General features: G+C 57.2%; 2 protein-coding genes and 1 long non-coding RNA gene across 6 annotated transcripts; 1 reads left to right on the top strand and 2 right to left on the bottom strand.

The window, feature by feature from the left end:
- Positions 1–676: 676 nt before the first annotated feature.
- Positions 677–17,798, top strand: PICK1 (protein interacting with PRKCA 1). Of its 3 annotated transcripts, none has more exons than XM_040233305.1 (13): positions 677–941; positions 1,247–1,344; positions 2,710–2,821; positions 7,070–7,198; positions 9,249–9,315; positions 10,489–10,578; positions 13,044–13,097; positions 13,478–13,540; positions 14,274–14,407; positions 14,799–14,891; positions 15,684–15,734; positions 16,369–16,513; positions 16,937–17,798. In XM_040233305.1, the coding sequence occupies exons 2-13, from the start codon at positions 1,304–1,306 to the stop codon at positions 17,209–17,211; spliced, it is 1,254 nt and encodes a 417-aa protein (XP_040089239.1). In that variant the 5' UTR covers positions 677–941; positions 1,247–1,303; the 3' UTR covers positions 17,212–17,798. The 3 variants fall into 3 exon arrangements, with proteins under 3 accessions (XP_040089239.1, XP_040089238.1, XP_040089237.1); XM_040233304.1 differs by having other exon boundaries at positions 734–994; XM_040233303.1 differs by having other exon boundaries at positions 735–1,092.
- LOC120857661 lies at positions 5,074–13,454 on the bottom strand. Of its 2 annotated transcripts, none has more exons than XR_005719712.1 (3): positions 11,020–13,454; positions 8,072–8,160; positions 5,074–6,072 (listed from the first exon to the last, which is right to left on the bottom strand). It is a non-coding gene; the product is annotated as an uncharacterized LOC120857661 (long non-coding RNA). The 2 variants fall into 2 exon arrangements; XR_005719711.1 differs by lacking the exon at positions 11,020–13,454 and adding an exon at positions 10,479–10,947.
- Positions 17,799–20,293: 2,495 nt separating the features above from the next.
- Positions 20,294–24,883, bottom strand: SLC16A8 (solute carrier family 16 member 8). Its single transcript, XM_040233507.1, has 4 exons — positions 24,670–24,883; positions 23,893–24,036; positions 22,811–23,638; positions 20,294–20,601 (listed from the first exon to the last, which is right to left on the bottom strand). Exons 1-4 carry the CDS (start codon positions 24,881–24,883, stop codon positions 20,294–20,296), a joined length of 1,494 nt encoding a protein of 497 aa, XP_040089441.1.
- Positions 24,884–25,269: the final 386 nt, after the last annotated feature.

The following is a 25,269-nucleotide window of genomic DNA, read 5'->3' as shown; positions in this document are numbered from 1 at the left end:
CCAACCCCTCCAGGGAACTTACTATACACAGTACTGCAGCAGAGGTTTGTGGGGAGAGGAGATTTGGACTTGTCGGCTGTGAAGCACTGATGGCATTTTCAGAAGCTCAGGTACACAAGGGCTGTGACCTTCAGTGTGACTCCAAGGGGGCAGCTCCTCAGGACTAAGGAAGGAGAGGGAGTGTGAAGGGTCTTTTACTAAATATCATAGAAAGCATCTGCTCCGGTGCTCTTAGTTTGCATTTGGAGAAAGGAGGTATGTAAAGGGAAAGGAATCCAACCTGTCCGTAGCAGAGCTACTGACCAGAGGTGTGCAGGTGTTAGAAGGTGCTGGACTAGGTGGCAGGCGTCTCAGGGTTGAGATCTGGCTCTTATTGCAACTGTGGAAGGCTCTGGACAAAACCTCTTCCCCTTACTGGCACTTAGTTTCCTGGCCTGCAAAACTCAGATTAGATTGGCATCTCGAAGGATCCTTCCAGCCAGGACAGTCATTCTAGTAGAGTCACAGCACCCTGACACGGGGTGCTGAAAATGTTAAAGGGAACCTGTCGAGGCTTGTAGTCCACTGAATTTCGCTGGAGGTCTCCCCGCCTGAGGATGCGGCCGTTGCCACGGCAACCAGCCAGGCGTCTTGGTCCCCTGAGTCCCGCTAAGGAAGCTGGGAAGAACCCTGCCCTTATCAAGATGGCGGCGGCCATAGGGCAAGGGGCGGGGTTGAGCGCCGTCGGCCTCTCCAGACCTTTACTCAGTTTCCGCTTTTTCATGCTAAGGGGGAGCTTCCGTCAATACTTATTCTCTTTCCTGGTTCTGGGAGCCCTGGGAGGCTGGGAAGGAAGGGTTGCTTGCAGGGATCGGGGCAAATACCCAGGGCAGGAAGGCGGGACTTCCGCGTCCCGTCGGAAGTGACGCGACAGTCGCGGCCGCGGACAGGTGGAACGGCAGGTGCGTTCAGGTGCCAGCCTGGCCCGGACCCGTCTGTGGGACTGACGCTTCCGGTGAGCTACAGAGGCAGCTCCTGAGGGCCTGGAGACCCGTGGGGCGGGCTCTGGGATCTGAGCCCCCAGCCCTGGCCTGGAGTCCCCCTCTGTACCTAGTAAGAATCACCTACCCACCCCCCACCCCGGGACAATCCCCCATCGTCCGGAGGGGAGGAGGAGGGCCTGGCTCTCGCTGATAGCCGGGGTTGGGGTTGGTATTTAGGCACTTTGGTTTCCTAAGCCCTGCCCTCTTTTCTCATCCCGATCCAGTTCCCCATTCCCCTGCCGAGCTGGGCAGTTAGCCAGCCCACTGAAACTCTCGGAACCATGTTTGCAGACTTGGATTATGACATCGAGGAGGATAAACTGTGAGTATGTTGTTACCCCAAGTCCCACGAGTGCAGGAACCCCAGATCCCCCTAAATCCCTGGACTTTCGAGTTCCACAGAACCTTGCTTCTCAGCGTAAGCTTAGAAGCTGCAGTGAATCCTGCCCTTCCAGGAGCTCACCATCTGTAGGAGGCTGAGGACATATTGAAGTATAATTGCAATTCAGGGCCACAAGGGCCCTGATGGAGAATGACCTGGCTACAAGGAGAACCCAGCCAGCTGAGCAGTGCCTCTGCTGGGGTATTCAGGGAAGGCGTCACAGAAGAGGTGGCAATTGAGCCAAGTTTTGAAGGATGAATAAGAATTTCATAAACACACCTTCCTTCCCAGCAAAATGATTAGTGGGGCAGATTTTTTAAAATTAAGTTAGTTTTCTTGTTAGAATTGGAGAAGGAAATGGCAGTCCGCTCCAGTATTCTTGCCTGGAGAATCCCATAGACAGAGGAGCCTGGCAGGCTACAGTCCTTGGGGTCGCAAAGAGTCGGACATGACTGAGCAACTTCACTTTCTTTCTTTCTGTCACAGAATTGAGCTAGGTTTTGAAGGATGAATAGGAATATCATAAATATACCTTCCTTCCCAACATAAATGATTAGTGGGAGAGATTTTCAAAAATTAAGTTAGTCTCCTTATTAGAATGTATCCTCCCTCAGAGCAAGGACTGAATGCAGTGCCTTTCTGTGTCCTGAGCACGGTGCTCAGCATCAGCAGGTTGTTAGCAAATGTTTGTCGAGTGAAGAAGAGAATAAGTGAGAGTATTTGCCATAAAACAGAAATAAGTGCTAATGTATAGTGAAAATTGAGAGGTAATTGAGTATAACAATTGAGAGATGGGTGATGCATAGGTTAACAGGAGAAGGCTTCCTGGAGGTGGTGGCCTGTGATTTATGTAGCTGAGAAGATGACAAGAATAGAGTCTGACTCAACTCTTAGAGGGAGAATGAAGAACAGGGATAGGGACCTATTTTTTTGAGTACCTACTCTTGGCTGAGTTGGTGTTAAGTGGCTTCCATGTACTTTTAAAGTGGCCGTTTTTTTTAATCAAATGATTTTATGAATGAGGAAACTGAGATGCAGAGAGGGTGACTTGCTTATCCGAGACACACAGCTGATAAATGGCCAAGTTGGGGTTTGGTCCTCCATTAGCATGGATCTAAGAGCTCTGCAGTGTTCCAGCACAAAATGACAAAATGCTGTCTTTTTGGCCAAATGAGAAAGAGCTTCCCTCTGTAGCACCTGCAGCACCGGGAGGCTCTTGGGGGTTTTGGAGGGCCTGTCTCCATCCCCACCTCCTCCAGTCATTCTTCGTCCAGGACACTCAACTGCATGTGCTTCTCTTTCCAGCGGAATCCCTACTGTGCCTGGGAAGGTGACCCTGCAGAAGGATGCTCAGAACTTGATCGGGATCAGCATTGGAGGAGGAGCCCAGTACTGTCCCTGCCTGTATATTGTTCAGGTATTGAGTGCTTTGGAGGCTGGAGGGAGGTGCTGGAGGGGGTGAGCCACCTCCCTACTTGGACCTGACGAAGGTGCATCCCTCCACTCTGTAAAGCTGGCTCTTTATTCTCTTCAGAGGGGCTTCCCTGAACACCCCCTCTCAGTAGGTCCGCCCTTGTTTTTCTGTCATTTCAATCTGTTTTTTTTTCCTTCTCAGCACTTAGCACCATCTGTACTCTCATGGATTTGCTCACTAACTCTGCATCTAGCCACTTTTCCAGACTCTCTGCATTATGAGGGCAGGATCCCAGTTTGCTTGTTCACTGCAGTCAGCATCTCCTACAATGCCTGGCAAATAGTGGACCTTCAGTAACAGTGTTGCCAGTGACTCAACAAAACTGTAAGCCTTTGGTACTAACACAAGTGTGAAGCATAGTAGAAAGCCTAAAAGACTATGAATGGCCTGAGTTTAAATGCAAGCTTCCCTGCTTATTAACTTGTTTACCTTTCTGGGCCTCAGTTTTGTTACCTGGAAATTGGGGATGTAAAATGCATAGGTCTGAGGATCTTTGGGTTGCTGTGAAGAATAAACTCAACAATGACATCCCACAGTTTCTGGCCCTTAAGCAGCACTCCCTCAATGGCAGCTGTTACTATTTTTATGACAGTTCACTCTCCCAGATGATCTGCCAGCGGTACTTTACAAGTTTGTGGTCCTTATTGCACAGGACCTGCCCTGGTGATTTTCTGTCATCTGTGACTCACAAGTGGGGACTGGCCTCCTTTACTGTGGGGCTGGTCAGAGTCAGTGATCTCTCTAGTCTTGGAAGGAAGCTTGCTCCCCTAGACATCAACTTGACCTGGACTCTGCTCTATTCTAACCTTCTCAGCTAAGTAGCCGTTGGTGGCAGACGAGAAACATCAGTCTCTCTGAGGACCTTGCAAAAGAGTCACTTCTAAGGCCTTGAAGATGGAGATTCCCTGGATCTGGTCTTGCTCACTCAGAATGTGGCCTTTACAAGCCCTTTGGCCTCCTCTAACCCAGGAGGTGTTGGGGAGGCCTCCCCCAGGCCTGACCTCCTCGAAATCTGCCTGTTCAGCCTCCTGTGCCACCTCCCCCTCCATCCCCGCCCCCTGCTGAGGGCCAGGTTTGTCCTTAGTGTAAACTGTGGTTGTAAATAGTAGAATTGATTTTTTTCAAAATTCAGTTTTATTTTTAATCAAAGACTCTCTGACTTGCTTTTAACAAGTCAACAGTACTAAAAGGCCAATGTCAAATAAGCAATTCCCTGCTCTACCCCATCTCGCCGCCCTTCCCCACCCCCAGGCCTGCCTCCACCCAATCCCAGAAGCAACACTGCTTCCCACCCTTTTAGCTGTAGATTCAGGTCGGAGGTCCCATTTTTTCTCAGTAAGATGCTTATCCTGTTACTTCCTTTTTTTTTTTTTTCCGTTACTTCTTGATCTGTCCCTTGTAAACATCTGTCCGCTTCTCTCAGCCAAGGAGACAGGAATTTAACTTTCTTCCCCAACCACTGTTTCCTCTCACTCCATCTTCCTACATGGTGACCTTGTCAGTTTTGGTTCAGTCTGTGTCAGTGCAATAGGTATCATGTTTGGGAAATATTTTCTCAGGGCCTGGCCAGGGTATTTTGCAGACACTAGAGTTAAAGCAAGAAAACAGAGGCCCTCCTCTCCACCCCACCCAGAGAGCTCAGAGCACAGTAAGGTGCTGTTCTAGGTACCGAGCTTAATGGTCTTCTGTGTTTGTACTTTTTCAAAAAGTATTTTTATTGTGGTGAAATTCACATAGCATACAATAGTGGTTTTAAAGTATAACAACTCAGTGCTATTTTAGTTCGCTCATGGAAGGCAGCTACCATCTCTGGTTTCAGAACTGTCTCATCACCCAGACAACCACCCGTGCCCTTGAGTGATCATGTCACATTGACGTTCATTCACGTTGCAGCCCATTTCAGTACTTCCTTCTTTTCATGGCTGAATAGCATCCCATTGGATGGATAGACCACCATTTGTTTACCCATTCATCTGTTCATGGACATTTGTGTTGTTTGTACCTTTTGGATGTTGCGAATAACACTGCTATAAACATTCATGTCCAGTTTCTGTGTGGACATATGTTTTCATTTCTTTTGGATATAAATCTGGAGCGGAATTTCTGGGTCATATGCTAACTCTGTGTTTAATTTTTTGAGAAAGCCTGTGGTTCTTTTCTTAACTCAATCTTCTTTTTTTAAAACAAGTAATTTCTTTTCTTTTTTTTCCATTTGCATTCTCCTTGTGTTTTCAGTACATTTACCGCAAACATTTCCCATCAGCTTTCTGTCTTCCACCGCTGGTCTTTCCTCTTTGAACCACCCCTTCCCTCTCCTCTAGTGGACTGGATTCCCTCATCTCCAGGATCCCTCTTTCTTGGCTTACTTCCCCAAGTTGGTGGAACATGTTTCCTGTAGCTTTCTGAGAAAGGCTGCTAGGGCAGTAAATTTTTTGAGGACTTGTGTCTCTGTAAGTGTCTCGTTCTGTTTTTTTGTAGTTGTTATTCTCATATTCCTTTCAATTGACACTTGAGTGGGTCAAATTCAAGAACGAACATCAAGGTTGAAAATAATTTTCACTTAGAAATTGGCTGGTGTCATTTCATTGTCTTTTTGCCATCAGCATAGTTGTCCTGTCTGGTGATGCCAGTCTTACTTGTGAGCCTTTATTTGCAGTAACGTGTTTTACTGTTGGCCCATCAGAACTCCTGGGCACTTCTCTTCGTCCCTGGCATTCTGAAGCATTGTGATGACGGCTCTTGGCGTGATCCTTTCTCTGTCTGTCGTGCTGGAACCTCAAGGGACAGGTTCATTGGAAACCCCATGTCTTTCTCTTCTGCATCTCACATATTATCCCTGATGCTGTCCTGCTCTCTGTTCCCTCTTTTGGACTCCTGTTGGTTAAACTCTGAGCTTCCTATTGGTTAAACTCTGAGCTTCCTATTGGTTAAACTCTGGGCTTCCTGTTGGTTAAACTCTGGGCTTCCTCCATTGATCTTTTAATATTCCTTTTCTTGTTTTCTGACCATCTCTTTTTTGCTTCCCACTGCTTGGTTTCCAAAGTTCCTTTGGCATTTTCCATTTCGATTATGTTTTGTGTTTTCCTATTTTCGAAATGATCCTTTTACATCATCCTGTTCTTGTTTTTCAGATCTCTATGAAGATGTTAATTGCAATTTTCTTTTTATTTTCATATTATATAAGATGAATATATCTGAAATATATTTATATTATATAAATATTTCATGTGATATAAATATTAAAATATTTTGTATTATTCCATTTATTTTCATAATCTTTCATATTGTTGCCCCTGTTTTGTTCCTGTTTGCTGTGGTTCTTTTTTCTATTTAAATGTTTCGGTGTTTTTCACATGGGACACTTTTTCAAGGGCCCAGTATTCCCCGTCCGTCTTTGTATCTAAGAGCGAGCCCTCACAGTCACGACAGGTCTCACAGTTCTGTGTGGTAGCAGAGCCAGCTGGTGGGTTCTGCTGCGGGGCGTCAGCCAGTCTCCCAGCACCCACAGAGAGAGGCCTTTCCTGCGGAGCTGTTGGGTGGGGTCCCCCTGCCAGGCTCCTGAGGCTCCAGGCTCCAGGTAAGCCTGGCTGCCAGAGTTTTGGGGCCCCACAGGGACTATGGGGCTGTGGGACTCAACGGCACACACTTTGTTGCCTGCTCATCCTGAGTATCTCCCCCTGTCTCTGTCCTTTTAACAGACACATTCAGCTACATTGAGCCAGTGAGCACAGAACCCCCTGGACGGGGTCACTTGGGGAGAAGGGGCTCGTGTTGCGGGGGGGGGGGGCCCTTTCTCCTTGGGGACTGCAGTGAGGTTGCAGGAATTGATCAGTGGTGCTTTGGCATCCAGTCAGCTCCGAGCAGCGTTGTTGGAAAATCTAAAGAAATGACTTTGGAGGAACAAAGCCTCCAGTGGGTGTGTAAGGTTGGGTGCAGTTGATATCAGAAAAGAGACGTCTTATCAGTCACATTTACTTTCTGTCCTCCTTCCCTTTCCCCCAGGAAGGTAGGTCATTCATATCTGGCTGTTGGGGTGTTCCTTCCCCTTGCCCTTCTCCTTGCCACGTAAGGGATAGAATAGAGACCAGGACAGGGCTGGTGCTGGTGATGGGCGGTGGAGGGAATGCCCGCCTGTGCCAGCTTTCTTCCCAGCTTTCCTTTCCTCCTGCCCATCCCCTTCCACACCCACAGGTGTTTGACAACACGCCTGCCGCACTGGATGGCACAGTGGCAGCTGGCGATGAGATCACGGGGGTCAATGGCAGGTCAATCAAAGGAAAAACTAAGGTGGAGGTGGCCAAGATGATTCAGGAAGTGAAGGTAAGGCTGCGGCGCAATGGGGACACTGGCCCTTTTGAGACCTCCAGCCTGCCCGAGGCCTCGGTGGGCCTGGCCCTCACCCAGCTCCCTCCTTGGCGCCTCAGGGTCTATCACATCCCAGCTCCTTCAGTTTCCCCCAGGTTCATTCGGGAGATGCTGATTACACTCCAGGACTTGTGCTGGGCCCTGGTGAGAGAGTGGGCACCACGACTCAAAGGTCCTGCCCTCGAGCTCCCAGGGGAGCTGTCAGACTCAGAACCACACCTCGGGGTGAGCCAGCGTGTCCCCAGTCAGGGCTGGAGCTGAAGCTAGAAGTCCATGGTGCACCTACCTGGGTCAGTAGATACCCAGGAAATGTCCTCTGAGCCGTGCTGGGCCCAAGAGGGTGTAAGAGGGAAAAAGGCACCTCACCCACCGTTCCCTGTAGGAACTTGCAGTCCTGTGGGTCCTCCTGGGATCGCACATCCCCCCGGGGACCCCTCTGGGCCCCAGGGCAGCTCCATGTCCAGCTGCTGGCGTCCTGTTCAGCAGGCCAGACTGCACTGCCTGTTTCCTGCTTCCCCAGCCCTGCTCTAGGCCAAGGCCTCTCCCTACAGAGCCCCTCTCTCCCGCCACACCCAAAAGCATGCAGCCTTTCTGCCATGTTTTTGGAGATTTTTGCTGCAGGTAGCTATTGCGAAACCAAAACAGTGAAGAAGGCGCAAAGCCGCAGGATGATTTAACGCTCTGAGAGTCAAGCATCCATCTGCCCGCTGAGCTTGGTCGAGTGTTTGGGCTCCCTCACCCCATCCAGCCAGACCTCTCCTCACTTCCCTCCCATCCTCTGTGTCTTAAAGGCCTGGTACCAGCATCCCTGACAGTCTGTCGTCTTACCTTAGCCCCGGACCCACGGCTTCCACCCTCTCCCCTTTGTTCTCCTCTTCTGCTCCGCCTGGTGTGGAGTTTACTGTCCTGGGCATTTCCTGTTGGGCAGAGGAGCGCATCATGGGCGGTGGTGGGCCATGTTTCATTCTGATATGGAGCTGGGGTGCGTGTGCCCCCCACTCTGGATCCCCTTTCTCATTTTCCCTGTCTCTACCCACCAGAACCCTCCTTGTCCTCCCGAGCCTGTCTCACGCCAGCCTCTCACATTACCCATGAGAATAGGAGCTCTTGGCAGGTGCGCGTGGCCTTGCCATTTCCTGGGGACTCCCCAGCCCCCACGTTTGGCAGAGATCCGGGCACCCATCTCACCAGTGCCCTGCAGGAGGGAAGGAGCTGCTTGTGGTTGCACGGCTGGAGCAGAGCCCAGATCTGGTCCCACCTTGGTGCTCCTTCCTCCCCCACAGCCGTGCTCCGCGGTGGCCCTGAGCACCCTGCCAGGCAGCCTTCTGCACCCACCGCCCCCGACTCATGGCCTCAGTTCACTCTGATTTCCCTTCAGGATGCAGCTTTGAAATCCTGTTTTGTATCTGAATGAATTCAGCCCCCAGCTCAAGGGTCTTAGGATTTCAAGCATGAGACTGACCGTGGTGGCCTCATGTGGTCAGAGCAGCCTTCTCGAGGGAGGCCGGCTATTTCTCATTCAGTCACTGGACTGCGATTGGTGTAATTCTGCGAATTGCATCGGCCTCTCCTGCTGGCCTCGGGCTCTGGGGGGCTGTGGCCACCCTCGTACCTGCTCCCTGGCACCCCCAGCACCCGACACAGAGAAAGTGCTCGGACGTGTTTGTGGGGCGAATGGCAGGACTCCTGAGAAGGGGGCTGGTTTAGAAGACCCTCTCAGAGGACAGGAAAGTGGTCTGGCAGAGGTCTGCACTGTGGCCGTGGCATGGGGGAGGGCAGGGGCACGCAGTGTCACAGACCACCCTGCTGTGAGCTCTGTGACCCCAGGGACCCTGTCTGCCCTGTCCCTGCCAATCTTCTGGGGCCTGGTGGGTGGAGAGAGGAGGAGGAGCCCTTTCCCAGGGCTCAGGATTCCTTGATGACCAGAGACTCCAGGGCAAACAGGCCTCCTCAGAGAAGGGGTTGGGCCCGGGGGCTCCGTCACAGCTCTGCTGTCCTCTTCCAGGGGGAGGTGACCATCCACTACAACAAGCTGCAGGCGGACCCCAAGCAGGGCATGTCCCTGGACATTGGTAAGCGGTGCCGGGGCAGTAGCGCCCAGGGGCTCCCCAAGCCCCCGTTCTGTCTCCTTGTGACTGTGCATCAGTGGTCACGTGGCTGTGCCCTCTCACCCTCTGACCAAGCCAATCCAAAGCAGCTGGGAGGACCCAGAGGTGCTCCCCGGAACCCGTCTCTGGTTGCTCCCTGCCTGATGGTTCACTCCCCTACCTCCCCCGACCACCTGCTCTGGTGCCTTTATGCCGTAGGGCAGCCCTCCAGCTCACTAAGCCCAGTCCCTCACCACTCTGAAAGGGGAGGGCAGCCCAGCCCTGCCTGGTACCGCCTGCCCACCTGCACACCCCACTCAACCCTGGCCTCTTCTGCCCACCTGCTGCCATAAAGCCTTAGGGTCTGGACAGGCCCTCAGGTTTGGGGCAGAGGCCAGTCCTTCTGCCCACAGCATGCCCTGGGACATATTACCTCCTGCTCGGGGGCTGGGCCTTGGTTCTGTAGATGCTTCCAGGCTCAGGAGCCAGATGGTAGCTTCGAGGTCCTCTGGACCAGCCACCTCATTGCACACCAGAGCCCGGGACCCAGGGAGGCGCTGTGCCCCCGGGTGAAGGCCCACCCAGATCTCTTGGCTCTGGGACCCAGCACCCTTTTCCTCCACCCTTGGGCCACAGTTGCCTTCTGGTTTTTAAGAAAAGAGGCTAAGGGCAGGTCAAGTCTGTCCCTGAAGTTCTTTCTCTAAGGACCTGGTCCCGTTGCAGACTATTTGACCACATATGCAGTAACTGAGTCTGGAGCCTGGGGCCAGTTGTTATGGATGGTGCCTCCGCTCCCGGGTGTGGAGGAGAGACGGAGGAGGGGGGTTCTCCCTGGGTGGCCTGTCGGCCAGTTTCAGGCCTAGGCAGCTCTGGACCTCAGTGGGAGTCGATAGCCACTTTGAGTGCCAGACCCTCAGTTAAGTGCCTTACATACTTATTGTTTCTAGGCTCCCAACACCTCTCTCAAGTAGAGAGTGAAAAGGGCAGGGAGCCCAGAACCCTCACAACCCCCTGCCAGGACCCTCCCTACTTCATAGTCACCCTCACCCCAAACCCCAGTTCCGGCCCTGCTATTGCTCCCAGTGAGTCGTGATGGAGCAGGATTGGCCCCGGGGGCCCAGACTCCACCTCATGAGTCCTTTTCTCACCTGGTCCCAGTGTTGAAGAAGGTGAAGCATCGTTTGGTCGAGAACATGAGCTCGGGGACGGCAGATGCTCTGGGTCTGAGCCGGGCCATCCTGTGCAATGGTGAGTCCCCTTCTCCCAGCCCCCACCTCTGGTCCCAGGGGACTCAGGCCCAGGCCTCCTGGGGAGGGGCGCCACGGCTGCCCACCAGACCTGTATGTGTCCCGCTAGCCTGGGCCAGGCCTCTGCTGGTGGGCCGATACTCACCATCTCTTTGCCTCCCTGGAGGCCTCTCCAAGCTCCCACAGAGCACCCACAGTGCACAGTGAAGGCCTCTTACAGCCCGTGTCCCCCTGCTTTCCAGCAAGGGTTCACAGACAGGCCCAAGTCACAGATGAGAGACTCCTGGTGGGGAGGTGCCTCCTGCCAGGCTCCCCAAGCTGCTGCCTTGGCCACTGCCCCCCAGCTGCTCTCACACAGCCAGGCCTCCCCCACCCCAGCCCCAGTTCTACCCTGTGCCCTCTCGTCACCCCAGCACGTCCCAGCTGCTCCCGGGCTGCTTACCTGGCCTCCCTGCCTCTCTCCAGGAGGTGGTGCTGCTGCCCAGCAATTCCTACTCAGACCTAGAGGTGGCTGCGCTCGCCTCCTGCAGCGGGAAAACCGAGTACACGCATATTCACACCCACACATGCCTGTGCACACACTCTCCCCCCACAGGTTCACACCCACCCATGTGTGTGCACACGCGCTCTCCTCGGGGGATGGGGGGGAACCAGTGAAACACTCAGTCCCGCTCCTGCCGTCACCAGCCCGAGTTTATAAATAGCAGCAGCTCTGCTGTGTACGTGTGGGGACAGATATAAATACCAATATAAATTGTAGGCTCAGCTGGGCGCACTGGGCTTTATTGGCTGGGACATCGGGGGTGGGGTCTGAGCTTGTTCCAGAGGGTGTACAAAAGTGGCGGCTGCTATTTCCAGCTTCTTGGTGCCTATAAATCCCTGTTACTGTAGTTACCATGCGTTGAGATGAAATTAGAACTGGTTGTTGTGTTTTTTCCCCCCCAAACCTTGCAATTTCCCCAGCCTTAAATAGGGTTTCTAAAATTGAAGCTGTCATGATGTCCCATGACCCAGCTAAAAACAACAGCACGGCGCTTACGTGGCTCCTTCACTGCCAGGCTGGCTGGGCGCCAGGGCTCTGGGGTGCTGGGGCCTGGAGGCCAGCCCAGTGGCTGAAGCCTCTGAAGACCTCTAAGGAGCACCCCACCAACCCCCAGAACCCAAACCTTCCTCCCTGAGAGCCTGACACACACTGCATTCTCTGCCCAGATTTAAGAATCCAGACCTGGCTTCTACAACCCTCTTCCTCTCCTCCCACTCAGAAAACCCTGGCCCAGGTCAGCACAGGAAACTGAGGGGGCAGAGGGCACTCTGGCCTGCACAACCCTCACTGTGCACCTTTAGGCAAGTTGCTTTACCTCTCTGAACCTTGGTTTTCCCTCTAAGATGGGGGAAGTAATCTGCCCCAAAAAGCTCATGTGGAGAAAGGAACTGAGCTGGGTGGAGGGCTCCAGTGAGGCCAGACTCTGTCTCAGGAGGCCCTGGGCCAGGCAGCCACCAGCATGGACCCTGCCCTGTACTTGCTGCCCGTGCTCCTGGTGGGAGGTGGGTGTGGGCCTCACCCCATCAGAGTGGAGGAGGGTGGTGATCACTGCTGGCCAGAGCCCCGCCCTACCCTAATCTGGAATGCAGCCCCGGCCCTGATCATCCACTTGTTCCTATCTTGAGCCCTGGAGGTAAGGCAGCTGCCCCCATCCCTCACCTGGCAGCCCTTACTGCCCCTGCTAGCCGTGGCCTGGCCACTGTCACCGCTAGACCAGGAGCCTGGAAAGCACCACTCAGATTTCATTCACCAAGGTCATTCCCTGGCCCAACACGGGGTCTGGCACATAGTGGGTGCAGGATAAACACCTGTGAAGCCAGTGAAGACGATCGCCAAGGCCTGCTCCAGTGCGAGCCCTTCCTCAAAGCCCTTCCTGCCTTCCTCTCCCCTCCCAGATTGCTGTCCCTTCTGAGCTGCCAGGTGGTGGCAGGCTGCCTTGAGCTTGCCTTAAGAGTTACTGTCATGCATCCCATCTCTCCCACTTGTCTCTGACTGCCTTGCTTCCTGGCCGTTGGCAGGATGTGTGTTGGAAGTTCTGGCCAGGTCCTTGACTGCTAGGCAGGGGCTTGCCTTCCACCGGCCGTGGGCAGCTACCCTTGGGCATGGCCTTGTGGAGGGCCCAATCCGGTTTTCACTCCTCACTTCTGGAAGCACCCGCATCCTTGTCACCATTCCCAGCCTCCTGGGGTGGTGCTTATCACAGCCTCCTGAGGGTTGCCCTGCTGCCCCGCCTTGTCTGGATGTACTGGGCTCATCACAAAACACCTGCGAGCCCGGCCGCCCTGAGGTGCCCGGTCCCCATCCCTGGGACCCTGTCCTCTGCTGTTCCTGGTTCTCCTCTGGGGGCCACCTCGCCTCTCCCAAGCCTGGCTCCAGTGATCCCTGGGTCTCTCCCCTCACCCCTGGCTCTCTGATCCCCACAGATGGGCTCGTCAAGAGGCTGGAGGAGCTGGAGCGGACTGCCGAGCTGTATAAAGGTGGGCAGGCACACCCTCCCGCCAGCAGCCCTGGGTGGGTGGGGTACTGCACCAGAAGTGCCCAGGCCCAGTTCTCCCCCAGGTGGAGCTCCGGAGCCCTGCTCTAAACGTGATGGCAGTGAGGGGCAGGGTGCCGGCCACACAATTCTAGGACCATACTCATTAAAAATTCTTAAGAAAATCTAAAGACTTGCTTTTTCTGATTATGAAAGTAACGTGTGCCCATAAAAACGAACGGCACACGTAAACCGAGTGAAAAAAGTCTGAACCTCAGGGACAGTGTGGGCCTCGGGTGGGGTGGCGGTTTGGAGGTCGTGTCCTGGGCCAATGTCATCCCCACCATGTGGTCCTGTCCCTCTCGTTTTGGGTCTTTCCCACAGGGATGACAGAACACACCAAGAACCTCCTCCGGGCCTTTTACGAGCTGTCACAGACGCACCGGGGTAAGGACGCCCTGAACCTGCTGCATGACCCTGGAAAAAACCCTGCCCTCTGGGCTCAGCACCTCCCTACACCCCACAAGGAGGGTGAGGGCGAGCTCTTCTCTGGGGCCTTTCTGCTGCCTAGGCAGACCCTGCAGCATCTGACCTCATGTCAGATTTGGGGGTGTGATGGTGATGGGGCCAGCAGGGAGCCTCTTGACCAGCTAGGCTTCTGTGGGGTGCAGAAGTTCCCCATGCAGGCTCTGTCCTGTCTATACTGCTGCTTACAATGTACGAGGCCTTTTCTTATTCCTGGTTGTGTTTCCTACAAGTTTGTTAGCTTCAGTTAATCCCATTTTACAGCTGGGAAGACAAAGCCCAGGTAGAAGAAGCAGTAACCCAGCTCCTTAGGGGCAGGGTTGGCCTTAGGACCAGATTCCTAGACCAGTACTCTGTTCCCAGACAGTTTCACCTCCTCCACTTTAACCCCGTCTTCCCCGCATGGTCTGGTCACTTCAGGAACCAGGTTAGCTCCTTGGATGTAGACCCACCTTCCTTGGGGTACAGGTCCAACTCTTAGGGGTGTAGATCCACCTTTCTTGAGGTTTAGACCCACCTCCCTGGGATGTAGACCACCAGCAGACCTCAACCTCCGACCCGCCACGCCCCCCACCATGCTTCTCCCCAACAAATCCCTGGCTTCTCCGTTAAGGGGTCAAGTAGGGGCGGCCTTCAGGACAAACTTGTCACGCAGCCTTTGGGGACGTGTTCTCTGTGATCGGGGTGCGGGAGCCCCAGCCCGCTGCGAGTGAGGCTTTTGTGAAATTCGCCGACGCCCACCGCAGCATCGAGAAGTTTGGCATCCGGCTCCTGAAGACCGTCAAGCCGGTAGGTCACGTGGAGCGTGCGTGGGTCCGTAGGTGAGTGGGGAGGGGCAGTGTGGCCAGCGGGGAGTGTCCTGTCCTGGAGGCGGAGCACCTAGGGGCTGGTTTGGGGGTGGGCTGCTACAGCTGACCGTGGCTGAGTCCTTCCTCCTCCACGGCCTCAGCACTGACCTCCAGGCTGGTTTCTGGCCCTGGCCCCACCAGAGTCACAACTTGCCCTTGGCCTGGGCTGTCTTCTCCTCGGAATGGACAGGGTGGTCTGGGAGCTCCCTTCGGCTCTGACACCTGAGTCCACTGGAAGGGTGGACGCATCAGTGCCGTTCCTTGTCGCCCTCGCCAGCCTTCACCCGCCCTTGCCCAGGGGGCCTGAGCGTCAACCCCACCTCCCCTTCCAGATGCTGGCAGACCTGAACACGTACCTCAACAAAGCCATCCCGGACACTCGCCTCACCATCAAGAAGTACCTGGACGTGAAGTTCGAGTACCTGGTAAGTGGGCCCCGGCCTCCTGGGGGCGCAGTGGTGTGGGCCCGGCCTGCTGGGGCCAGAGCCCGCCTGGAGGTTTGTTCCTCTTCAGTCGGCCGCTTGACGGCCAGCGGGTCAGGGCCGGGACCTTGGTGACACCTGACTGAGGACGTGGGGCCAGGGCCCTAGGGGGGTGTTCAGGGCTCAGGCAGCAGCCTAGGCCCTGCCTTGACTCTTCAGAGGAGCTCTGGGGTGGAGCCCTCACTCGGGACCCACTCTGACCCCATGGGAATTTTTTTCCGTCACTCTTTAACAGTGGATCAGTCTAGGTCACTGTTTATAATGTGGATTTTCTTGAGTCTTATGTTTAAATGATAATTCTGTGGTCAAAGGAGTTGAGGAAAAATACTCCACTGAGCAGGTCCAGGTCCTTTGCTTCAGGACTTGTCAGAGCCTTTGATAGACCCATGTGTAACGTGGGTCTTCAGGGGCTTCCTCAAATTCTTTGGATCCTGGAATCCTTTAGCCCAGAGCATCTCTTGGGACTTGAGTGTAAACGCTGGGCTCTCGGGCCCTTTCCATCATCCCCGATGAGTGCCCTCACCACCCTGAGCCTCCTGGAGGAGGCAAGGGCCAGCCTCTCCCTGACATATCTCAGCTCGTTCCGGCTCAGGGTGTGCAGGGCCCACAAGGCCTGGCACGGCTGCTCCTCTGGGTGGCCGAGGGCTCCAGGGGGGCACGGGAGGAACTGGGGCCATCGGGGTGCTCACCCAGGCGGTGCAGCCCCCCTGACAGCCTGGCCTCGCCCGCCCACAGTCCTACTGCCTGAAGGTCAAGGAGATGGACGACGAGGAGTACAGCTGCATTGTGAGTGGGATGGGGAGCACGGCCCTGGGCCTGGAGCAGCTTGGGGTGCACACGCCTCTCTCTGCCCACCTCACAGAACCCCAGGAGCATCCTGGGCCTTCCAGGGACACAGGGTGGGGCGGGCCCACCCAGGAGAGGCCTGGGGACTTGGCCAGGCTCCTGTTTGTGCAGATCTGGGGGCTGTCCTTCCCTCCCTCCCTGTGGCCTCTGCAGGCCTCCCAAGTGCTGGCCATTTTTGCCGGGGAACCATCCCCACCGCCTGCTCCCAGACCAGCTGCCCTCTAGACTTCGTGAGGCTCCTGCAGGAAAAAAAATGCCCTTCCTCTCACTCCTGAGAGCCAGGTTTTTTTTACTTGCTACTTTGTAATATTTTTGATAGCAGGGTCCATCTGTGACTCAACACTCATTTAATGTGGCAAGAGTCTGGGTTTTTTTTGTGTGTGTGTTTTCACAAAGCTATCCCTAAGCACTTCTAGCAACTGCAGGCGTCTCAGAAACGGGGAACGGTGGCAGCTTTGAAAAGTGCCGTGTGGTGGGGGGTTGCGAACTGGCGGGTTCTCTGCAGCCTCCCTGCCGCCACCCCCCAACCCCCGCCGCCTGCCCAGGGTCCCTGACGTGCTTCCCCTGGGCCCAGGCCCTCGGGGAACCCCTGTACCGCGTGAGCACAGGCAACTACGAGTACCGCCTGATCCTGCGCTGCCGTCAGGAGGCCCGCGCCCGCTTCTCCCAGATGCGCAAAGACGTGCTGGAGAAGATGGAGCTGCTCGACCAGAAGCATGGTGAGGGGCTGCGGGCCCCCCCCCCCGACACCATCCTCCTCCCCATTTCAGAGAGGTCCAGCATTCACCCGAGCTTCCAGGGTCAGCCCGTGGCAGACTGGCTCTGAGTCAGACCCGAGATGGGAGCTTCCCAGAGCCCGGCCAGGGTGGGACTGGCCGTGTCCTGTGGACTCCTTGGGGTGTAGCCCCACCACCCCCACGCCCCACCCCACCCCGGCAGTTCTCTTCCACTCCCTGAACTGGGAGCAGGGAGGCCTGGGTACTGTGCAGGGCTGGGCAGCCCTGTCTGGCCTGGCCCCCTCCAAGGGTGCCAGGGGTCAGTGAGGTGCATGAAAGGGAAGCCCAAGGGTGGCGGGGTCGGTCGGGCCCCGCCTGCAGGCAGCCTGGCCCACCGGCGCTGCCTGCCCGCCCCTCCCGCCCCAGTCCAGGACATCGTGTTCCAGCTGCAGCGCCTCGTGTCCACCATGTCCAAGTACTACAACGACTGCTACTCGGTGCTGCGTGATGCCGACGTCTTCCCCATCGAGGTGGACCTGGCTCACACCACGCTGGCCTACGGCCTCAGCCAGGACGAGTTCACGGACGGCGAGGACGAGGAGGACGAAGATGAAGAGGACACGGCAGCCGGGGAGCCGCCCAGGGATTCGCGAGGGGCTGCCGGGCCCCTGGACAAGGGCGGGAGCTGGTGTAACTCCTGAGTGCCCCCTTGGGGTGTGGGTCCGGGGGGCAGGGTGAGCGGGAGGACGCAGCGCGGGGGCGGGGCCGCCGCCGCCGCATGACAGGGTGCGCGGCGCATAAAGGCCTGCTGGCTTGGGGCGCGTGCCTCCCTGCTGCTCTGTCCTGCACAGCGAACCCGGGTTGCCCGCCCAGGATGGGCTCTGGGGCCGTGGCCTGGGCCCTTGGCCCTGGCCCCGCCCCCCCCCCCGCCTCCTCCCCACCCCCAGCTCCCCAGCCAGCCGGAGGGCTTAGTCTCCCGACCTGCCTTAGGAAGGAGAGAGGGGGCAGAAAGGAAGAGGGGTCGGAGGTGGCAGGGTTCCAGGACTCGTTGCTCGTGGGCACCTCTGCTGGCCCCACCCGGAGCCCGCCGGGAGTCGGGGGGCCCGCGGGTGGCCAGCCGAGCGGGGGCCAGCGTTGCACCCTCACCTCTCTTTAGGCTGGCCCCACCCCCGTCCACACTCACCTTGGCAGCCTTTATTTATTTTATTCCCCTGGCTCAGCCACTTCCCTGGGGAGGCCTGGGCACTGGGCCTGTATCGAATAAACACAAACCCAGATGGAGCCAGGCTCTTTGCAGTGGCCTCAGACCCTCTCTCCCCTCGATGCCCCCCTCCTGCCTCCCTGATCACGAAGGGGGTCAACACGGCTCACCAACATCGCCGTTATGGCACTGACTCCTCACAGCAGTTCTTTGGATGAGCACTGCTGTCCCCATGTACAGATGGGAAACTGAGGCTGAGAAGAGGCTTGCTCAAGGCCCCGTGGTGTATGGGGAAGAAGTGAGATTTGGACTCAGATCCATCAAGTTCAAAAGACTCCATTTTCCCCACTGCCTCCCAGGCTTTCTGCTCTGTGGAGCCTTTTATATGCTCTCTCCTCTGTGACCCTTGAACTAAACCTTTATTGGGGAAAGACGGGACAGATACTGGGTCAGGCAGATCCAAGGCCCCAAATGAGGAGAGAGTTAAGGGTGCCCTGGCCATTCCAGGCCACCTGTTCTGCCAGGGCCAAAGGGGAGGGACCCAGTGGGTGGTGCCACGCTAGTATTCCATGTCTTTGCTTCTCCTGGACAGCTCCAGCCCACACCTATGATCCTAGTGGGATTATTAATAGTGACCCTTGTCACCATCAGAGTGTCCCTGTTTTGACAATGAAATTTGTGCTCATCTGGAGATTGGGAGGGGTGCAAGAGTCTGTTTGAGGTGGGTAGGGCCCACAGTGGCCAAGGAGGGGGGTGGTTTCCTGCTTATTAGGTTTGCATGTGTGGGTCTCAGGCAGAGACGCCAGTGGGATCCTCAGGCAGGATTGGGAGCTTGGAGGGAGGGACCAGCTGTCGCTCCGTGTGCCCCCTTCGAGCCATCAGACCACATCACCTCTCTGAAGGGGCAGCCAGCAGGGAGGCCAAGGGCACGACTGCAGCTGGCAGCCTAGGTTCCAGGCACAGCTCCTATGACCCTGAGCTACCTCCTAACCTCCTGGGCCTCAGTTTCCCTACCTGTGAGTATGGCTAGTGAGGGTACCTTCCTCCTTGGGTCATTAGGAGGATGAGTTAACCTTTGTGAAGAGCGTAGAATGGTGCCTGGCACAGTCGGTGCTATAGTTGTTAAATAAGATGTAGTCACTGCTCTAGAGGCTCAGGGGGAAACTGCAGACACAGTGTCAGTCGGCTGGGTATGCGCTGGGGTTTTCCTGGGGCATGGATGGAAAATGAGACCGGTGGGGAGGCCTCACCAGGGGGATGGGTTCTCCTGCGGAGTGTGGATGGGCCCCGGTCACCTGATTTGGAGGGAGGGAAGCAAGAAAAGGGGTGTCCCATTTGTGGGAAGAGGGTGAACATGTAAGAGAAAATATATCCCTAAACCTTCCCAGTCAGGGTGAGATCTGGAGTTCCCCGCACTGGACCCTCCCGGGCGGGTGGGGGGGACTTTCCTAGTGGTTCAGTGGTTAAGAATCCGCCTTGCAATGCAGACGGCCGGGGTTCAATCCCTGGTCAGGGAACTAAGATCCCGCTGTGCTGCGGAACAACTAACCCCATAAGCCCGCAGCTGCTGAGCCCTGCAGCACCACTGGAGAGCTGGTGCGCCACAAGGAGCAAAGATCTGGCTCGATGCAAGGAAGACCCCCCCCCACTGACAATTAAGACCCAACCACAGTTGGAGAAGGAAATGGCAACCCACTCCAGTGTTCTTGCCTGGAGAATCCCAGGGACGGGGGAGCCTGGTGGGCTGCCATCTATGGGGTCGCACAGAGTTGGATACGACTAAAGCAACTTAGCAGCAGCAGCAGCACAGTCAAATTAAAAAAAGAATGCCATTGAGGAGCTCTCTCCAGGACTCCCAGGAAGCTGGGGAGGGGAGGCCAGCAGCCATGTGTCCACAGGGACACGTGTCCAGAGCAAAGGCCCCAGGAAACCCGAGTTTATCCCCTAGAGAGAGGAGGCCAGGTCTCTAGAGAGAGGGTCCCTTTTAGAAAGGTGAAGGGGGCAAGCTAGGTGCCATCCCTCGACCCTCAGCCCCAGCTCTCCCAGCCGCCACAAGATGGAGTTATGGAGTCACATAAGCTTACCTACACAGAGAGCAGCCAGGATCCAGCCCCGGCCCGCTGCTCTGGGACGTGTGCGCCCATTCTCTGCCTTGGGCCCCTCCAGCGGCACCTGCCGGCGGGGCTTCAGTGTGCAGGGTCGGGATCGGGGCCACCTTTCCCTGCCATCCTCCACGTCTGCCACTCCATCCCCAGCGCCTGCCAGGTCCCATCAGAGGCCCCGGGGGGAGAGCCTCTCGGACTCCCTCCTGCCCCCCCGGCCTCCCACCCGCAGGGAGCAGCCAGAGATACATAAACAGAACTCTTTGTCAGCTCAGTTTTATGAACTTCAGATTCACACAGGCCGTGCAACAGTGGCCTCACTGGCGGGACCAGGGCCACCCAGGGCAGTTGAGGGTGGCAGCTCCCCTCATGGACCTCCAGAAGTGACCCCCAGGAGCAGCCCCCCACCCCACCCGGTGTGGGGGCTCTGAGAGGGGAAGCCCCATTTCCGAAGTCCCTGCCACCCGGCGCTACACAGACTCAAGAGTCCAGCCCTGGCTCCGTCTTCACCTCGGGTTGCGAAGGCCCAGTGCCCGGGCTCGGCACCTCCACGGCCTCGAGGCCACCAGGCTCCTTGGTGCCGGCAGGTGGGAGGTCAGAGTCCACTTCGGCCTCAGCCTCCTCCCCGTCGCCGGCCCCGCCCTCGGTGCCTGGACTGGGCGGGCCATCCCTGGGGTGGCGCAGGCAACAGTAGGTGGCCACAGTCATGAAGATCCCCGCCAGGGCCACCTCGGAGCCTGCCAGGTAGAAGATGATCTCGTAGTTCTTGAGCGCGTCCACCAGGCGGCCTGCGGGGAGGGCGGATGGCAGGTGAGGGCAGGCAGGGGAGCCCACCCTTCTTCACACACGCACACACAGGCTCGCACACATGCAGTGCTCTTGGTGGGGCTCACAGGTGACACACACACACGCCCCAGTCTTTGTTTCAGATGGTAAAAATCCATGAGGGTTCTGCCATTTGAGACCTTAAAACTGTCACTTCACCTCCCTGGATCTCAGTTTCTCGAGTGATACGGGGCTTCTCTGGTGGCTCAGGGCTAAAGAATCTGCCTGCAATGCAGGAAACAGGCAGGTAAAGAATCTGCCTGCAATGCAGGGTTCGAGCCCTGGGTCAGGAAGATCCCCTGGAGAAGGAAATGGCAACTCACTCCAGTGCTGTTGCCTGGAGAATCCCACGGACAGAGGAGCCTGGTGGGCTACAGTCCATGGGCTCACGAAAAAGTCAGACACGACTGAAGTAACAGAGCACATGGGGCCTGAGGTGAGGCAGCACTTTATAAGGGCCCTCCTGTTCCCCAGATCCAAACTCCACATGTGCCCTGGAACTGGCCCAGCCGGGGATATTTGACCTGGGAGTTGGGAGAGTACAGGGCTCAACCTGGGGGCCCCAACTCTTGCTTTTCCCACCTAACTGCCTTGGTCTTCAGGGGCCAGGTTCAGCTCTCTCCCAACCTCCCAGGCCACCCCTCACTCCCAGGGGTCCCCATGTAACTCAGACTGAGCAATCACCAGCATGGGACTGGAGGCAGGGTTTGTGGAGAGATTACTCCTATTCTCTGTATTTTCCAAGCTTTCTATCACAGGTACATGTTACTTTCATACTCGGCAAAATCTTTTTTATCCTCCCAGCCACGCTGCATGGCTTGCAGCATGCTAGTTCCCTGACCAGGGTTCGAACCCAGATTCCCCACAGTGAAGGTGCAGAGTCCTAACCACCAGACTGCCAAGGAATTCCCTCAGGAAAATCTTTAAATTCCAAGTATTTCCCCTAAAGTGTGGCTCTTCAGATGCCTCGCTCTCTCAGGGGCCTCCTTGTGGCAGTCCACAGCAGGTTGTGACCCTCTCCGTAGCATCTCAGTGGTCTCAGGAGGTTTCCTGGTGGTCCTCAAGCCAGCTGCCCACCCTGTGCCCCTCTGAGCAGTACCCTGAACTTGCCTTCCTGACCCTAGCCCAGCAGCCAGTCCCACCCCACACGTAGTCCTCACCTTCTCACCCCAAATACCTTCTCTACCTATTAGATCCACCCCAGGGTCACACAAGAAAATGAAAGATGAGCCTCTGAGCCTCTGGCTGGTTTTATAACTTTTGGTGGTGGGCTCAGGGGCTGCTCACATGGCTTCAGGAGCTTTATGGTTCCCACTGGGCCAAGTGAATTGGCAAAATCTGATGAGGGCGCTCAGCCAGCCTGGGCCATCTCAGCTGCAGCCTGGGTCCCAGCAAAGGCAGCCCCTGTCATGGCTCCATCCTGGAGCCTGTGACGACAGCTCTCCTGCTCACAGGCAGCCTTCCTGACATTTCAGGGATAACCTGACCACCCAGGAAGACCCTAGGAACTCCCACCTCCACCTTTCTGACAGTGTCCCCCAGACACACCCTGTGTCCTCTCCTGTGGGGTCCTGCCCTGCCCTGAAAGGCCACGTTCATGCCCACCCTGCAGGAAGCCTTACCCTACCACCTCATCAGGATGACTTCCTATGTGAGTGTAGAGCACCCAGCAGGCAGTGTGCACAGTGGAAGACCCCAGCGCCCTGCCCGCTGTGAACTCTGCTCCTGGTTCCCTAAGGACACTCCCTATTCCAGTCACCCCTAGAGGCTGGGGAGACTAAACACTCAGATGTAGTATTTCAGAGGTGTGGGCATTAAGCACTGGGTAGGCTCAGATCTGATTCTGGGACTGGCAACTTGAACTTGGCCTCTGTGCCTCTCTGCAGGAGAATAAGCACCTGCACTTCACAAGGCCTTTGTGCCATCTGCTGGAGACCACTCACGTTGGGTTCTTCCTGGCACATTTCCTGGCTTTTCCAGCCCTACCCTGAGCGGGTGGTGCAGCTTGGAGGGGAGGCTAGTTGGCCATGGAAAGGGGAGTGTAACCGGGCTGTCTCTCCCGAAGGGTCCCTTCCCCTCCCTCGTCCCTGGATGTTCCATCCAGGATAAGGGCGCAGGGGCTTCCCTCGGACCCCGGGGCATTAGGCCACCCTCTCCTCCGACGGGGCGCACCGGCAGAGGGCGGTCCGATGAGCACAGCCACAGCCTCGAGGAGGAGGACCAGGCCCAGGGCACTGGGGAATCGGGGCGCGCCCACAGCCGCCATGAGCACCTCGAACTGCAGGGCGCCCACCATGCCGTAGGAGAGGCCGAAGGCGATGCAGAAGGCGACAAGGGCGCCGTAGCTGCGCGCCCGCGCGCTGCTCAGGTCCGTGAGCCCGTTGGCCATGAGGGCCAGGCTGAAGAGGTAGGCGACGTGTGGCCGCAGGCGCGCCAGGCCCGCTAGGGCGCCGCACGCCGGCCGCGCCACGATGTCGACGAAGCCCACGATGGAGAGCAGGAAGGCAGCTTCGGAGTCGGGCACGCCCGCGTCCTTGGCGTAGTTCACCAACAGGATGGCGGGCACGAAGAGCCCGAGCGCCATCAGGAACTTGGTGACGGCGTACACCGCGAAGGCGCGGTCGGCGCACACGGTCACGTCCAGCAGGCGCCGGCGGGTCCGACCGCCAGAGGGCGCCTCGCGCACGCGCGGTCCCGCGAGGTGCGCCTCCCCCTCGTCGGGCGCATCTCCTGCGCTGTCCCTGCGCGGCCGCGGGCTCGGCCCCGGAGGCGGCCGCATAACGGCGCCGCACGCGCAGCAGTTCAGCAGGAGGCCGCCGAGCAGCAGGAAGCCACCGCGCCAGCCGAAGTGCTCGAGCAGCTGCTGGCCGAGCGGCGACAGCGCCGACAGGAACACCGGGCTGCCGGCCGCCGCCAGCCCGTTGGCCAGAGGCCGCCGCCGCTCGAAGTACAGCCCCAGCATGATGAGCGATGGCTGGAAGTTGAGGGCCAGGCCCAAGCCTGCGGGCGAGGCAGTGCTGTGCCGGGCTCTCCGAGGGCGCCCCCAGCCCAGCCCCCAGCGGGAAGCAGGCGCGAGCACCCCCCAGACACACGCCCCCGCCCCAGGGCGGACAGACCAAGGGATGGGGTGAACTGAGCCGAGGGACGAGGACCGCCCCTCACGCGGAAACTGAGGACAAGGAGGTCTGGTGGCAAGGCCTCCTGATCCCACGCGCAACCCCATCCCCAAGGAGGGGAGCGGTGGGCGCCCTCACCTGTGAGCACCCCAGCTGTCAGGTATAGCTCCAGGAGGCGCGTGGCGAAGGATGCTAGGATCATGCCGGCCGAGGCCAACAGCCCACCCACCAGCATCACCGGGCGACATCCAAAGCGGGTCACGAGGATGCTGGACACCGGGCCTGTGGGCAGAGCAGGGTCACCAATCGGGCTAGACCCCTGTCTGGTAGACACTCCAGGCTTTGTACCTCCCAGCCTTGAGAGATGACTTGAAGGGATGAGGTCACTCGCCCCCAGTTCAGAGAGTGCAGGGGCTTGGCCAAAGTCACATAGCTTGGCTGGGACATACCAAAGAGATCCCTATGGGGGAACACAAGGGGTGGAGCCTGTACGGGTCCCCTGCCCTCCTGAGAACGTGGAAGGTAAATAGCAGAAGGGGCTTCATTCCCTTATGAGCTCTCTTCCTCCCCAGGCTTTCCCAACCCCTCACCTCCATCATCCGTGGCTTGGCTAGGATAACTCCAGCATCGCCCCCCATCCCCACCCAGGTGGTTTAGGGCTTTGGGGTGGGAATCTTATTTAGATCTCAGTTTCCCAACCTGTAATATAGGTGGGTGTGGGTCTTTTGACAGAAATGGAGGGGCCCTTCCAGCTGGCCAAGCTTGCCAGATCAGCCACTTGGGGGTGGGCTCCACCGGTGGCCGCTACTCCCCTCTCTGGCGCTAACGCTTCCACAGGAAGGCAGGGGTTTCCATGCCCTCCCCGAGAGGCCTGGGCTTGGGGGAAAGGGGAGGTGTCCGAGAGGGGGGGCGGACCTGTGCCGTAGAGCATGGCGAGCATAATGGAGGACACCCAGGCTGTGTCGCTGTAGCCCGCGCCGAAGTCGCGCATAAGCGCGCGGAAGAAGACGCTCACGGCCTTGGGGAAGCCATAGGCGAAACCCGTGATCACGAAGCAGGCGCCCAGCACGGCCCAGCCCCAGCCCCCGTCTGGAGGGCCGGGGCCCCGCCGGGGACTGCTAGCGCCCATAGCTGCCGTCTCTGGTGGAAGAGAGGGGACAAGAGGGTGTGGCGAGGATCTGTAGCCCAGACAAGAAAGGGAGATGGAGACCCAGGGTGGGGAAACTGAGGTATGGGAGTAACAGGTGAGCCCTGCTCAGAGAATGGAGCCAGGAGCGGAAACAGAGGTAAAAACCTCATCCCAAGCCTCCCCTCCTTCAAGGGACGTGAAGGATGAGGGGAGGGTAATAGAGTCGTTCCCACCTGAGTCTTGACCTCAGGAAAACTCCCTCTGGAGGGCACTCCTTGTCCCTCAGGACCTAGCAATGTCAGGAAAAGGGGGTTCGGGTGAGTGGGAGAGGGCGACCACCAGTGTGTGACTGGAGGCGTGTGTGGGGACCGAAGATGTCCCCAGTG

Source organism: Oryx dammah, unplaced genomic scaffold (assembly GCF_014754425.2).
Source record: "Oryx dammah isolate SB20612 unplaced genomic scaffold, SCBI_Odam_1.1 HiC_scaffold_29, whole genome shotgun sequence".
Taxonomy (NCBI): Eukaryota; Metazoa; Chordata; class Mammalia; order Artiodactyla; family Bovidae; genus Oryx; species Oryx dammah.
The sequence above is the reverse complement of the archived record's forward strand: the minus strand, read 5'-3'. Positions and strand labels throughout refer to the sequence as shown.